The 14474-nt window shown below is 51.9% G+C and overlaps 1 protein-coding gene across 3 annotated transcripts in view; it reads left to right on the top strand.

Moving 5' to 3' along the window:
* Positions 1–1034: 1034 nt before the first annotated feature.
* RCAN1 (regulator of calcineurin 1) overlaps positions 1035–14474 on the top strand; it is a 100422-nt gene continuing 86982 nt past the window's right edge. The window contains exons 1-2 of one of the 3 annotated variants that reach the window (XM_042998708.1): positions 1035–1275; positions 1702–1848. In XM_042998708.1, the coding sequence (XP_042854642.1) occupies positions 1267–1275; positions 1702–1848 (156 nt within the window). In that variant the 5' untranslated portion in view covers positions 1035–1266. Of the gene's footprint in view, positions 1314–1428; positions 1849–14474 lie in introns of those variants that run through there. The other 2 variants (XM_042998710.1, XM_042998706.1) reach the window with 2 other exon arrangements.

A 14474-nucleotide genomic window follows, 5' to 3' on the forward strand; every position in this document is an offset into this window, starting at 1 on the left:
TATTTTTATTATTTTTTTTAAATTTTTTTTCAACGTTTTTTATTTATTTTTGGGACAGAGAGAGACAGAGCATGAACGGGGGAGGGGCAGAGAGAGAGGGAGACACAGAATCCGAAACAGGCTCCAGGCTCTGAGCTGTCAGCACAGAGCCCGACGCGGGGCTCGAACTCACAGACCGCGAGATCGTGACCTGGCTGAAGTCGGACGCTTAACCGACTGCGCCACCCAGGCGCCCAAGGGGCTATTTTTAATAATGATGCTACGAACCTTTGGATGTTGGTTTTGTGTGGACATGTTTTCATTTCTGTGGGGTTTATACCTAGGAAAGGAATTGCGGAGTCCTGCAGTAACTGTGTTGAACTTTCTGAGGAACTTGCAAGCCGTCTTTCCAAAGTGGCTGCACCATTTTACATTCCCACCAGCAGTATAGGATGGTTCCTAGATTTCTCGAATCCCGTATCACATTGTATTTTATGAATTATCTCTGCATGCGGATTACTTACCCCACTTGGATTTAAGCTCCTCCTGACCACAAAACGTCCGTAAGATTGTCACAATGGCCACCCGGTCTAATTTCACACCTTCCAAAGAACTCTACACTTGAACAGAGTTACCAAGTATTGGGCCCTTACTGGATTCTTACCATACATGACTTCATTTTACAGATGAGGAAACTAAAATTCAGGTTACTCGTCCAAGCAATTAACAGCAAAGCTGATACTCAGACCCAAGTTTTGACTGTACCACGTGGTCTTTCACGGTGAAAAAAAATCTACCTATTTTGCAGTGGGAAAAAGAGAGTCTTAGTTGAGAATTCGTGCTTTCCCTCTATAAACTCCCCAAAGGTAGGGCGCAATGTTTTGCTTCTTTCATTATCTCCTCTTGTGCGTAGCACAAAGGGGTAACTCAAAAATTTACTTCTGATTACATAAACTTTGAACAATGATATTATGACGAATAAGCTGAAACATAACAGTAAGGTATTGTCGTCATGGTCTAGTTCAATCCTTACTGCGACTATATGTGATAATATACGGTAAGCATCTAACCACTTGCCAATGCCCTCGGAGCCACAGCCACAACTGAATCTCGCTTAAATCCCCCAAAGTTGGCCTTTGTGCCTCAAAGCGTCACCGCCTGGGAACCAGAGAAGCGCTGCCTCTCCAGCTACCATCCCGGCGCCCAAGACGCAGCCTTGCGCCTTTTAGCTGACACCAGCCGGCGGCAAAGCGGCACTGGTTGAAGAGGCCCGTGCCCCTAACCAGCATGGCCACCGTAAGGCTTCGGGGTGAGGGCGGCCGAATGAGGATCACGTGAGGAGAATCCCGTTTCTTTATTGGCTTTCTCTCCTGGGAGGGCGGGATACAATCACCCAGCGGGGGGCCGGTCTTAAAGGGCCCCGCGGCTGTGTCCTTCCCGAGCTCCGCCCCCGGGGCTGGGCGGGGCCGGCGCGCGGAGGCCGCGTCCGGGGGAGCCGTGGTGACCGCCGCCGGCTGAGACGAGAGCCCGAGGGGGTTAACCGCCGGGTCGGCGCGCGGGAGAGCGCGAGGGGCGCGCGCACGAGCCCGGCTCAGCCGACGGGAGCGCGCGGGCTCGGGCGCGGGGATGGAGGACGCCGTGGCCGGGCCCCGGCTCCGGGCGGCGGCCGAGGCGGCCGAGGCGCGAGCGCAGCCGGGGGTGACGCTGCGGCCCTTCGCGCAGTTCTCGGGGGCGGCCGAGGCCGACGAGGGCGGCGGCGACTGGAGCTTCATCGACTGCGAGATGGAAGAGGTGGACCTGCAGGACCTGCCCAGCGCCACCATCGCCTGCCACCTGGACCCGCGCGTGTTCGTGGACGGCCTGTGCCGGGTGAGGGCCGGGCCGGGCGGGCCGTCGGGTGGAGGGCGGACACTTGTTGCCCGGAGGAGGCGGCGCGGGTCGCGGCGCCCAGGTCCCGGCCGGCCCGGGGCAGCCTCTCCAGCCCGGGCCACCGGCGGGGCCGGGAGGCGACCCTCGGGGACGTGGCGATGCCCCCGGCCGCCCTGCCGCGGTCCACTCACGGCCCGGTGGGGCGGGGGCGCGCTCCCGGAGGGTCCCGGGTCCCTGAGCACCTGCCGGGCCGCGCGCGCAACCCGCAGGGGGGCTTTCAGCGCCTCGCCTTTGACGGTGGCCGGTCACCACCTCGCAGACAAGCTCCTGCCCCGGGTGTCCACTCGGGTGGGGAGAGTAGGGGTTGGGGGGAGTGAAGTAAGAGACAATCTCGGGATGAATTAGCACCCGGCGTGTCCGGGAGCTCGCAGGGCCACCCCTGGGGCATGTAAGGTAGCTCGGGCGGCACTTACTCCTTTGGGGAAGGGGCTCCCCTCATTCACCAGGAGGAGGAAACAGGCGTGGAGCGGCGACGTGACTCACTGTTCATAAATAGGACAGCGTCTCTGCATTCTCAATCTGCACTCTTGGAAGAAAAACCAATGTTTGGGTGAGGATCTGTGGTTGCTCATTATCCTGTGGCTGGCTAGTTTCGGTCGAATGGTGTTGAGGGGAAGGGACCCATTCTCTAGGCCTTTAGAACAGTCGGGAATCTTGCTCTCTGAAGGGGTGACTTGCCACCATTGGGACACGCTATACATGGGGAGTTGATTTTTTTTTTTAATCCACCCAGTTTAGAAATTTAGGAGGGTGAGGGGGCAGGTATGAGTAATCAATGGTGGTGGCAGGGAGGAGGAATCTATTTCCAATCTACAATTAGTGTGCAGAATAGGATTTGGACAACGCAGGCGTTGCAGAATAAAGCCTGTCTCTAAGAGATATGTCTCAGGAGGAGAGCAGCCGTCAAAAAAAGCGATGCTTTCCATGCTTGGCTCTGGGTCTGCGTATACGGGTCTGCGTATACTGTCTATGAACTTGTAGTAGGAGGCTGTTGCCAAGAGGTACGCCACTGTGGAGCCGAGAATGGTGTGCTGGAGTCCCATTGATTTGTAATTTATGTGCCCATCCACTTTCAGAAAGGATTCACAAGGGCCGTGTGCTTAGGCAACTTCCTGTGCATGCTTTCTAAAGCAACAGTTGTCGTAAGTGCGGGGTCCCGCTCGTCTTACTCTCAAACCTTGTCTCTTCCCGAGGCCAAGGTCTAACTAGCATTTCAGGTCTCTTTCCCCGGGGGTCCGAGGCTGTCCTTCTGATGGAGCCAGCTCAGGTCATGTGAGACTGCGTTTATTTGCTTGGGTGTCTAGCAATTCGTAGTTTTCCAGTTTTCCCAGTTAAGTATGGGGGACATTCCTGAGATCGCTTTGTATGAAATTTGGTCCGCTTTGCCAGCTATTCGTTTATAACAAATGTTGGCAACTCTGCTTGGGCCAGGCGCTATTCTGGGCTCTGAGGGCACAGCAGTGAATGGAACAGCAAGTCTGCCTTTCGGGGCTGACCTTTTTGTGGGCGGCAACAGACAGTGAACAAATATTGAGTCTGTCACGAGGCGACAGTGCTATAGGAAAAAGTAGGAAGGAGGAGATAGGGGAGGAAGGAGTGGAGGTCTGGGAGGGGAGGGAGATTGATGTTTTAGTAATGATGATCGGGGAAGGGCTTACTAAGGAGGGGATATTTTGAACAGGCAGTGGGCTACCGTTCATTCCTTCATTTATTCTTTTGCGGTTCATCGAGTGCTTACTACGTTCCAGGCACTGTTTTGGGCCCAGTGAGTAGAGGGGCGAACACAGTGAGCTTCCTGCTGATGTTCTAGTGGTTGAAGGGGGGGGGGGGGTTAGGTAACAGAGGAATATAAGGGAACAAGGTCATTTCAGATAGTATGAAGTGCAATGGAGAAAGTAACATAGGATTGTAGGCTAGAGAGCCACCCAGGGGAGGATGGGGGCTGAGTCAGAATCAGTCCTCACGGGAGCACTGTGGTGGTTGAAGGGGTTTTAGTAAAGAACTGATTAATCGCAGCAGGACTAAGAGAGTCCCCTGGGGGGGGGGTGGTATCGAGGGGAGGAAGTGGCATTGCTAGAGCCTGGGGAGAGCAGCGGCCCGGCAGGAGAGGCAGATGTGAAGGGATGGGATTGAGATGCTGTGGCAGGGACTGGCAGGGAGGAAGTACCCCCCGCTTGCCCTGGCTTTCTGATCTCCTTGGCTGAAGCCAGCTGGCAGCCAGGAGGCAGGGGGGCCCCGAACAATACAGTCCCATAGGTGGGCTCAGCCTTCCAGAGCCCGGAGAAGGGGAGAGAGGGCAGAGAAGGGCCCTGGGGACGGTGCAGGCAAAGAGGACGTGCAGAGAGGAGTCAGCATGGGGCCACTTTAGATGGAGTGGCCCTGGAAGGTGTCTCTGCACAGCTCGGACTGGGCTGGCAGGAGGAAGCTCCCGGTACAGATCTCGCGTGGCTGGCCTCCAGGCAGAGGGAACAGCCAGTACAGAAGTTCCGAGGCAGTGGTGAGCTGAGTGAATTCAGAAGGCGCAAAGGGGCCCTCGTGGCCGAGTGGGAGATGGTAGGGGGAGACTGAGGTTCGACACAGCGGGGGGAATGGTTCCAAGAGGGGCCTTGGTGGCCATGGGAGGGATTCAGATGTTATTCTAACAGCCAAGCCGAGTGGAGAAGGTCTCTTGGACAAGGAGAGTGGGGGGGTCAAGAGAGGAAGCAAGGAGACCCCCTAGGCGGCTCTTGCCTTTCCTTGTCCCAGGGAGCTTTGGAAGTGTTTGGACTCTGATGGGGTGTTGGAGATGGACCAAAGGACAGAGACTCTATTTGAGTCTGTCAGAATGGGGGTGGGGGAGCTTTATGAGCTTTGGTTGTGCATCCATAGGGTCCTGTAAGATGTCAAACAATTGGCAAAGACGCAAAATTCACTGGGCTAGTCAGAGGCTCGGAGGGCAAGTAGTTCTGGCAACCGAGGCGGTGAGAGCAGAAATCCCCGTGTGGCCTTTGGTGAGCCTTCCAGTAAAAAGAGATTTCTCCTTTAGCTAAAACCATCCCTCTAGGTGGGAAGGTGTGGCTTCTGACAGCCTTATTAGTTTAAAGGCTTTTCTCTCTCCCAACCGGGCCAGATCACCCAAAGGTGGTGTAATGAATATGTCCTTCTCCATCAGGTCAGTGTGGTCTGACCCCTAGTGGGCATGCCGCTAACTGCATTGCTGACAGAAGTCGCAGGGCCAGCAGGGGGTAGGGTGTCTGGTGGTCCCTCTCATTCAACAGCCTCTTAGAAGGCCACCTGGATGAGTGATGGTGGCTTAGCTTGTTAGGGGACACTAGAACAAAATGCCACAGACTGAGTGGCTTATAAGTAACAGACATGGGGGCCTGGGTGCCTCAGTCAGTTAAGCATCCGACTTCAGCTCAGGTCACGATCTCGCAGTTCAGGAGTTCGAGCCCCGCGTCGGCCTCTGTGCTGACAACTCAGCCTGGAGCCTCTTCAGATTCTGTGTCTCCTTCTTTCTCTGCCGCTCCCCCGTTCGCAGCCTGTCTCTCTCTCTCTCTCTCTCTCTCTCTCAAAAATAAAATAAACATAAAAAATTAAAAAATTAAATAAAATAAATAAACAACAGACATTTATTCCTCACCATTCCAGAGGCCAGCACGGGTGACAGCCCTCTTCTGGAATGCAGACTTCTCGCTGTGTCCTGAAGCCATGGCAGGGATGGGGAGCTGGGGCAGGGGGCTCTTTCATAAGGGCACTGGTCCCAGCCAGAGGGCTCCATCCTTGACCTAAATACCCCCCTAAAGTCCTCATCTGCTAATACCATCACCTTCAGGGGTTAAGATGTCGGCATGCAAAACTGGGGGGACCACAAACACCCAGACCATGGCAGATGGTGGGAAGGAAAAGGGCTGTGCCGGACTGTTCACCCAGGCTCGTATTATTCTCTTAGTCCCGAAAGAAAGAAATCGACCTGAGGCACCAATTCATTTGGGAATGTATATCAGAGGTCATTTTCTAGCCCTGACAGTTAGGTCTGATAGGTGGAATTTGTTTCTATTAGCTGGGTCATCATCGATGCTGTAAATAATTTATAATGAACATGTTCATTAAATGCTTATCTAACACCTAACTGAAGCTGCATGGTCATTAATTTCAAGTAATATTACTAGAGATTTGCACCATTACAAATGAATGAAGACTTTTATGAAAATAAAATTAGTTCCTGTTGTACAAATATTAATGTAGCATATCCCATTACCGTCCTCTTTCTGCAAGACTGTTTTTGCTTTACTGAGAAAGCAAAGCAGCACTTTGAAGCAGTAATTAGAGGTGCTTTGGCTTGTCGGCAGTGGTCCACTGGTTCCCTAGAATAAAAGCTAACTAGAAACTTAGAGGAGTTCTCAAAAAATGCTCTGTGAGTTTCCCAGCAGCAAATATAGTTCCATACGGTAATAGAAACGAATACCGCTTTATCTGTTGTCTGCAAGATGAATGCATATTTGATTCTTTTTAATGTTTATTGATTTTTGAGGGGGGGGAGGGGCCGAGGAGGGGGTGTGGGGAAACAGAGGATCCAAAGCGGGCTCTGTGCTGACAGCAGCATACAGCCCGAAGCGAGGCTTGTACTCGTGAATCAGGAGATCCTGACCTGAGCCAAAGTCGGATGCCCGACCACCTGAGCCACCCAGGCACCCCTGTGTATTAGGTTGCTAGCGCTTTGCCCAAAGGCTAAGTCAGAACATACTGATCATCAAAAAAATTACTCTTCTCTAGTGAATAAACTCACCTTCCTTAAAACAGATGCCCACTTAAGATCTGTGATACAGACATGACTTTCTTTTAATAACAGGAAATATTCCGAGAGCCCTAAAAGGAGTTTGAGTGGTGGCTTTGATTTCTCTCTATCAGAGACGACTGATCGCACCTTAGCTACATACACGAGAGTCCCTGGGGAGCTCTAAAATCGTCCAGACCCGGGCCGCCCTGACCAGCTGCAGTCTCAGGGACTGGGAACCGCCTGGAAAGAATTGCCCAGGGAAGCTCCCCCAGGTGATTCTAATGGGGAGTCCAGGTTGGGGACCGTTGTCCTACCTGGAAGGGGTTTTGCCTGACCGGAGGCGTTGTTGGGCCATGAAAAGATCCTTGAGTAATTGGCCGCTGGGTTCCATTTTGAGCCAGATCCGTGCCTCGATTGCCTCATGTCTAAACTAGAAGTCAGGCTCGTGGTCTGACGCCTCCCTTCTCTGAGTGGTGTCTGACCTCGTAGCTGGAAAGCAGGGTGATTGGCTGTCTGCCCTAGAGCCCTAGCCTTTGGGAGGTGACACGCGGGATCGGGGTGTGTGCTTTAACCTGGGGTTGCCTCCCTTCGCCTCCGTGCGCCTCCCTTTCCGCGGCTGCTCAGTCTCCAGATGTCACATGCTGGACTTGTCTTCCCAGAACCGATTTTTGTAGACAGGATACCATTCAATAGGAATTGGATGATGGAGATGGTTTTAGTGTCCGTGTCCGGGGTAGCACGGCTGATGCTACTTGGGGGCTGACTTCTGCTCCCAAGACTGTGGGCCCTTGGCCGTGTTTCTGCCTCTTCTGTTACAAGTCAGTCTGTGGCAGCGTGTCGTGAGATGCGACATTCCAGCTGGACAGCGGCAGTCGGCTTCCTCTGCAGTGTCAAATCCAGGCATTCTCAGGCCATTTTTAGCCTCACTCGAGTGTCAGAGGCATGTGGTTTCTCAAACTTGAACCCTGTGTAAACCGGCCCCGACACCCACCCCCAAAGAGTAGAGTGACGGTAAACCAATATGGTATGGTTTAATTTCTTTGGAAATGTTCAGCATGTTCTATGTTAAAAACAAAAAACAAAAAAAGCCCACAAAAACCCCAACCGTGTGTTTCATCCGTGCAAAGTTTATTTTAGAATTTATTCGCTATATCCCTAATTTTAGAATTTCTGACTCTTACATGAATCAAATGATTTTTTATATCCGTGAGGTTCCTTGGGCCCCTCCCCGTCACCCGTCGTGGGAGCAAGCGTGTGGGTCGCTTTCAGCTCTGTCCCCTACCACTGGGCACTCAGCAGCGGTAGCATCCGCTGTCACTGCCCTGCAGCTGGGACTTTCTGGGCCCCAAGACAGTCCCCAAAGGGAACAAAACACAAACCGGCCTCGTGAGAGGACAGAGTGGCTAAAGCACAAGCTGCTGGCGTCTGATTCCTGTGTCCATATTTCAGGTTGTGTTCGTCGCCTCTTGACTTTTGAAAAAGGTCCTCAGACAGTCCAGCCCACGCTTGTCATCCCCGCCGCCTGAGGGGACCCGTTTGCCGGGCTGCGTGACTGCATCACTCCTGGGGGGCAGCAGCCAGCTGTGCACACACAGCAGCGTCACACATCAGTGTGTGCATTGAGGGTGGCAGCGGAGATAGGCCCCCGCGGCCCACATTTTCGGTGCCGATCGTCAGGACCCCTTTCAAGGGCTGGGGGGGCGAGTGCCAGTCATTTGAAATACAATTCGGCTGTGACAGCAAACTTTTTTCTTTTTTCTTTTCTTTTCTTTTTTTTTTTTAATGTTTATTTTTTTTGAGAGAGAGCGTGAGCGGGGGAGGGGCAGAGAGAGAGGGAGACGCAGAATCCGAAGCAGGCTCCAGGCTCTGAGCCGTCAGCACAGAGCCCGACGCGGGGCTCGAACTCACGAACCGCGAGATCATGACCTGAGCTGAAGTCGGACGCTCAACCGACTGAGCCACCCAGGCGCCCCTACTTATGTTTTTTTAATGTCAAAAGATTTGATGGGGTTTAATATGCTCCCCTCCCCACTGAAGTGTGCGCGAGAAGAGACAGTGCCGCCCGCTAGCAGAGGGCACGGGTCTGAAGCAAACCTTCACCACGCGGGTCCACAGTGGGAGTCTGAGGATGCTGTTTCTCCCACCGTGCCTTAGTTTCCCCACCTGTAAAGTGGGGGTGGTGACAGTACGTGTTACGATGTACATAAAATGCTTATCACTGACTAGGACGGAGTAAACATAACCACCTGCGTTGGTGTATCAGTTATCTACAGCTGTGCGACAAACCGACTCAAAACATGGTCGTTTCTTTAGAGAGAGTTGGGGAGGGGCAGAGAGAGGGAGAGAGAGAGAATCCCAAGCAGGCTCCTCGGTGTCAGCACCGAGCCCGACGTGAGGCTCGAACCCACGAACCGTGACCTTGACCTGAGCCGAAAGCAAGAGTCCGACGCTTCACCCACCGAGCCGCCCAGGCGCCCCAACATAGCGCTTGAAAACAATACATTTCATTATCCCACGGTTTCTGAGGGTCAGGATTCCAGGGACGGCTTTGCTTGGCGCCTCTCCCTCCAGGTCGGCCTCCTCCGAAGGCCACGCAGAAGGAGTGTCTGCTTCCAGCCTCCCTCACGTGGTTGGCCGCAGGATTGCCTTTCTGGGGGGCTCCTGGGCTGAGGGCCTCACCTCCTTGGTGGCTGTTGGCCAGAGGCCTCCCCGGTCTCCTTGCCACGTGGGCGTCTCCACAGGGCACCTCCCGGCCTGGCAGCTGGCTTCCCTCGAGCGAGCGAGGAAGGGCACGTGACAGGCGGGGGATCCGCAGTCCTAACCTCAGAGCGGAAGGAACCCCGCCACTTTTGCTCTGCTCTGTGGGTGAGAAGTGAGGCCGTGCCAGGGGCAGGGGGCGCCCACCAGGGCGGGACTCCCGGGAGGTGGAGGTCCCTGGGCCATCTCAGGCTGCCTGCCACGGGAGCTCATCTGTTAGGACACTGTTTTCTTTGTAAACTCTTCTGACTTCTTGGAGCAGCTAACCCTCAAGTGCTTATGAAGGTTTTTTCTAATCTGTTTTTTTTTTTTTTTTTTAAGCTTCAACCCTATAAAAGTCCTTTTCTCACAGTTTTAGGTGGCACCACTGAACATAAAATACCCCATTGATAGGATTATAGCTCGCTTATTAGGTTTCTACAGTATCAAAAGCTGTTAGCCACTCCGTTTCTGAAAGGAGAGCTCGGGAAACTGGACCCATTGACGTTGGGAAGGGTCAGGACAGTATTTTTCCTTTCGGTGCTAATTTCAGCAGGTGTGGGGTGAAACTCCTGTGTTAGTCCTAATCAACGCCATAGGAACAAGTATTTGAGGCTGGCCTGAATTCAGATTTAAAAAATGAAAGTGTCGGTTAGTTCAGATAGCCGAGTTTGGATTTGTTTTCACTCAACGTAACAGTAGCGTGTTTTCCTTCCCCCCTTTATATTTTTTTGTTAAACTTCCTGCTTTATTTTATTTATTTACTAAGTTTATTTCTGAGAGAGAGAGAGGGAGGGAGAGAGAGAGAGAGAGAGAGAGAGAGAGAGAGAGGGAGAGTGTGTGTGTGTGTGTGTGTGTGTGTGTGTGTGTGTGTGAGCTGGGGAGGGGCAGGGGGAGAGAGAGAATCCCATCCCATGCAGGCTCCACGTGGTCAGTGCAGAACCCAACACAGGGCTCAAACTCACGAACTATAAGATCGTGACCTGAGCCGAAATCACACGCAAGGGGCAGGGGGCTTAACTGATCAGGAGTCAGATGCTTAACTGACTGAGCCACCCAGGCACCTCCCTGCTTTATTTTAAAGATGATAAATTAGTTCCCATCCATTACGGTGAAGTTTTTTATGTGTAATATATTTCCTTTCATCTTCTTACAAGAACTCTGCATAATAAGTACAATAACATCCCCATTGCACAGATGTGGAGACTGAGGCCAGCAGAGGCCAAGTAGCCTGTCCTAGGTCGCATAGCCAGGAAGTGCTGGTCCTCTGATTCAAGCCTCGTTTTGGCAACCTCCAGAGCTTGGGCCCTCGTCATCTTACAGAGTACAGCTCTGCACATGAATTTTTCATGTCTTTCACATCTTATTGAAACCCCAGGGCTGCTCGGTGAAGAAAGTATTTTTATCCACAGGAAACGGAGGTTCAGATGAGTTACAGCTCTGTTACTCCTTCAGCCATTTATTTATACTTAACGGTGTATCTGAGTGCTCTTGGTATATCAGTGACAGCCATAGTGATGTTCTTGTGTTCAAGCAGAAGGCAGGGCCTGGGCGCTGGAGCCAGAAAGACCTGGATTTGAACCTTGGCTCCATCACTTCATTCATTCATTCATTCATTCATTCGTTCGTCTGTTCGTTCATTCATTCGTTCATCCATTCATTCAACAAACGTTTACTGGATGCCTATTCTGAGCACTGTGCTGGTTTCAGAACCAGTCCTGGGACCCCAGGTGAGTCTCCCACCCGCCCCAAGGCCCCGCCTCCTTGGTTGCAGAATGAAGACAGTCATCCCCACCCCACGGTCATGGTGACATCAGCATGAGGGGGCGCAGCCCTAGACAGCCTTTGGTGAGTGACAGACACCAACCATCCCCACCTTCGTGGGACTCACAGGTTAGCAGCAAAGACGCAGAATTAACTTTTGATTCCTGTGTGTTATGGTCAGTTGGTCAACGTAACCAAAGCACTTAGTAGATCCATAAAAAACCACATGTCGTTGGGCAAGTTATTTAACCAAACCTCAGTCGCTTCCTCTATAAAGTGAGCAGGTTGAATTGGATAATGTCTGTGAGGCCATTTCTGGTTCTCGAAACGATATGGGTGGCTTTACACTCTTACATCAGTGGCACATGGTTAGAACAGGGCCCATTTGCCCTTTGCTCCCCAGCACGCCCACATGTTAAAATCAGACTTTTCCAAGCAGGAAGTTGCTCAAGAAGGGAATTTCTCTAGTGTGAATGTAGTTTTCCATCCGGCTCTCCCACCTGTAGGGGAGGCAGAACCTGACCTCTACTCATCCTGGGTTTTCGGCTGCGGCTCTTTAACAAAAAGACAGATTAATAAGAGAAAAAACAGACCGTTATTACTGGGTGCCGTGCATGTCACAAGGGAAAAGCCTCAGCGGAATGGAACTCGGCTTATCAATCCTCTTGAACAAAGAACGACATACTTGCAGAGGAACGACAGGGCGGAGAAAAGCCATTTCAGGCTTCCAAGGGCAGCCGACTGTGGAAAGGTAAAGATGTGGGAGGAGTAAGGCTCCTCTGGTGTCTTCTCTGGGCTGATAAAGAGTCTGGAGTTGTCTCCAGTAAAAGGAGACTTTACATGCTGCCTTTAGGCAGAAAAAGAGGGAAGAGATAGAACTTTATTGCCTTCAGCTCAAAATAACTTTCATGTCAAAGAGGGATACTTGGGGGGTGACATATTCTGCTTCCTTCACACCCATACTCGAGTCCTACACTGGTCAGTGAGAGGCCTGTCTGTGGGTTTGTAACTGCAGAGGACGTGAATTTCAGTCACTTAGAAATTTACATGGGGCTGATGTGAAAGAAACCTGTGTCAGAGGGCGTTTAACTGACCGCTGCATTGATTCTGTCCATTCAGCATTGGAGGGTCTGCCAAAGAGAGCCTCACAGGGCCGGACCACTTATGTGAAATGTTTGTTCTTACAGTCTCTTGCTTACTTGGGACTTTTCCAAATCTCCTGATGGCTATTACTTATTGACAGGTGACAATATGTCCCATTTGCACGTCTGATTTATGCCTGTCGTCCCGGGAAAGTTATCAGTCGTACCCCTTTGGCTCTTAAGTTTGGATGATAAAGTACAATTAATGATAGCACCCTGTTTATGAAGCACCATTTGTTCCAAATATTTTATGCACATCATTTATTTTTTTTAAGTTTATTTGTTTATTTTGAGAGAGAGATAGGGAGAGAGAGAGGATCCCAAGAAGGCTCCACACTATCAGTGCAGAGCCCGACGCGGCGCTCGAGCTCACAAACCGTGAGATCATGTCCTGAGCCCAAGTGAGGCGCTTAACCGACTGAGCCCCCCCGGGGTACCCAGCACATCATTTAATCCTTCTTACAACCTTCTAAGAAAAATACTATCTTTGCCTCTTTTGTAGAAGAAGGCTTCTTCCCCCTTTGCAAAACTACTCAGCACATAGATTCCCGCTGCAACTGGGCCTCTGACCGTGGGCACTCTCGCAGAACCAGGGCAGGAAGGGCCCCTCAGCCTACACCCTGCTTTTCTCTCAGGAGGAATCAAGGCTCAGAGAGGGGATGATGTCTCCTCAGGGGTGCTCCCGGGACATTGGCTGGAACTAGAACAGGTATCCTGGCCCCTACCTGCTGCCTTTTGTACTACTGCCCGTGTAATTCCCCGGAAGTAACGTCCTCCCCTCTCCCACCCCCGCTCCACCCAAAGAACCCAGAGCACATGAATAATGAGGACAGCTAGAGACAAGTCAGCCAGGACAGGCAAAACTGTCCCAGTGCCACTGTTAGGGGGCTGCCACAGAGCAGGGTATCCGGGGCCCCTCCTGGCCCGAGAGGCAGAGAGCTTCGCCCCTGAGCCAGTCCCATGCTGTTCAAAACACCGGCACTGGCCACCAGGGGGAAGTAACTTCGCGTATGTTCTGCGATGGAGCCTGTCTGTTGACTTAGACTTTAATTCAGGCATCAGGACAGAAAGTGCATTTTCAGCAGGAAGAAGTCACGCCTGTACCGCAAAAGAAGCTATTTAAAGATTAGTTTGTAGTTGAAACTTTCACGCGGAGGGACCGCCTTCCCTGCCCACAGAAGACCAAGGGAGCGAGAGCCACCTCCCGAGTGGCCCCTTCCCTGCCGCCGGGCCATGCCGGGCCTTCGGTGGGAACAGGAAGCACAGGGGCATGTGGTCCTCCTACTCCAGCCATGCCTGGTTCGAGTTTGGCACTTCCTCTGCCTCAGGCTCGGGTTTGAGGTTTGTCGGGACTATGACTCCAATTATCAGCGGAGGGGCACCTAGGTGGCTCAGTCGGTTAAGTGTCGGACTCTTGGTCTCAGCTCAGTTCATGATCTCACGGTTTGTGGGATCGAGCCCTGCATCGGGCTCTGTGCTGACAGTGTGGAGCCTGCTTGGGATTCTCTCTCTCCCTCACTCTCTCTACCCCTCCTGCACTCTCTGTCTCTCTCAAAATAAATAAATAAATAAACTTAAAAAAATAAAAAAATAATAGTTAAAACAATCATCAACAAAGGGGCACCCGGGTGGCTCAGTCGGTTGAGCATCTGACTCTTGATTTCAGCTCAGGTCATGATCTCAGGGTTTGTGGGATCGAGGCCCGCATCAGGCTCCTTGCTGACAGTGTAGAGCCTGCTTGGGATTCTCTCTCTCCCTCTCTCTCTCTGGACCTCCCCCACATGCACGTTCTTGCACACGTGCTCTCTCTCTCTGTCTCAAAATAAACATTCAAGTTATCAGCATAAAGAAATACAAAGGGAACTCATTCAGATGAATCAGACACCATTTCAGAGATAATGGGAATTTTCTGAGCTGGCTTCCGATTTTAGGTTACCACATAGACTACTTATAAAAGTAAAGCTTGTGCTGGCAGATCGGTCTCCAGACCTGTGCAGCAGGAAGTGTTCTCTCACATGGGAGCCCCTGTCCTGGGGTGAACGTAGCCTTCAAACTCAGCCCCCTGTTGATCCCGACACAGGATTTCCAGACTGTTTTTATTTTTAAAATCAATCCTGGAGTGGTGTATTTCTTTGAAATGGTCAATACATTTGTAGGGGACTAAC

The sequence above is a fragment of the Panthera tigris genome, chromosome C2, assembly GCF_018350195.1.
Source record: "Panthera tigris isolate Pti1 chromosome C2, P.tigris_Pti1_mat1.1, whole genome shotgun sequence".
Taxonomy (NCBI): domain Eukaryota; kingdom Metazoa; phylum Chordata; class Mammalia; order Carnivora; family Felidae; genus Panthera; species Panthera tigris.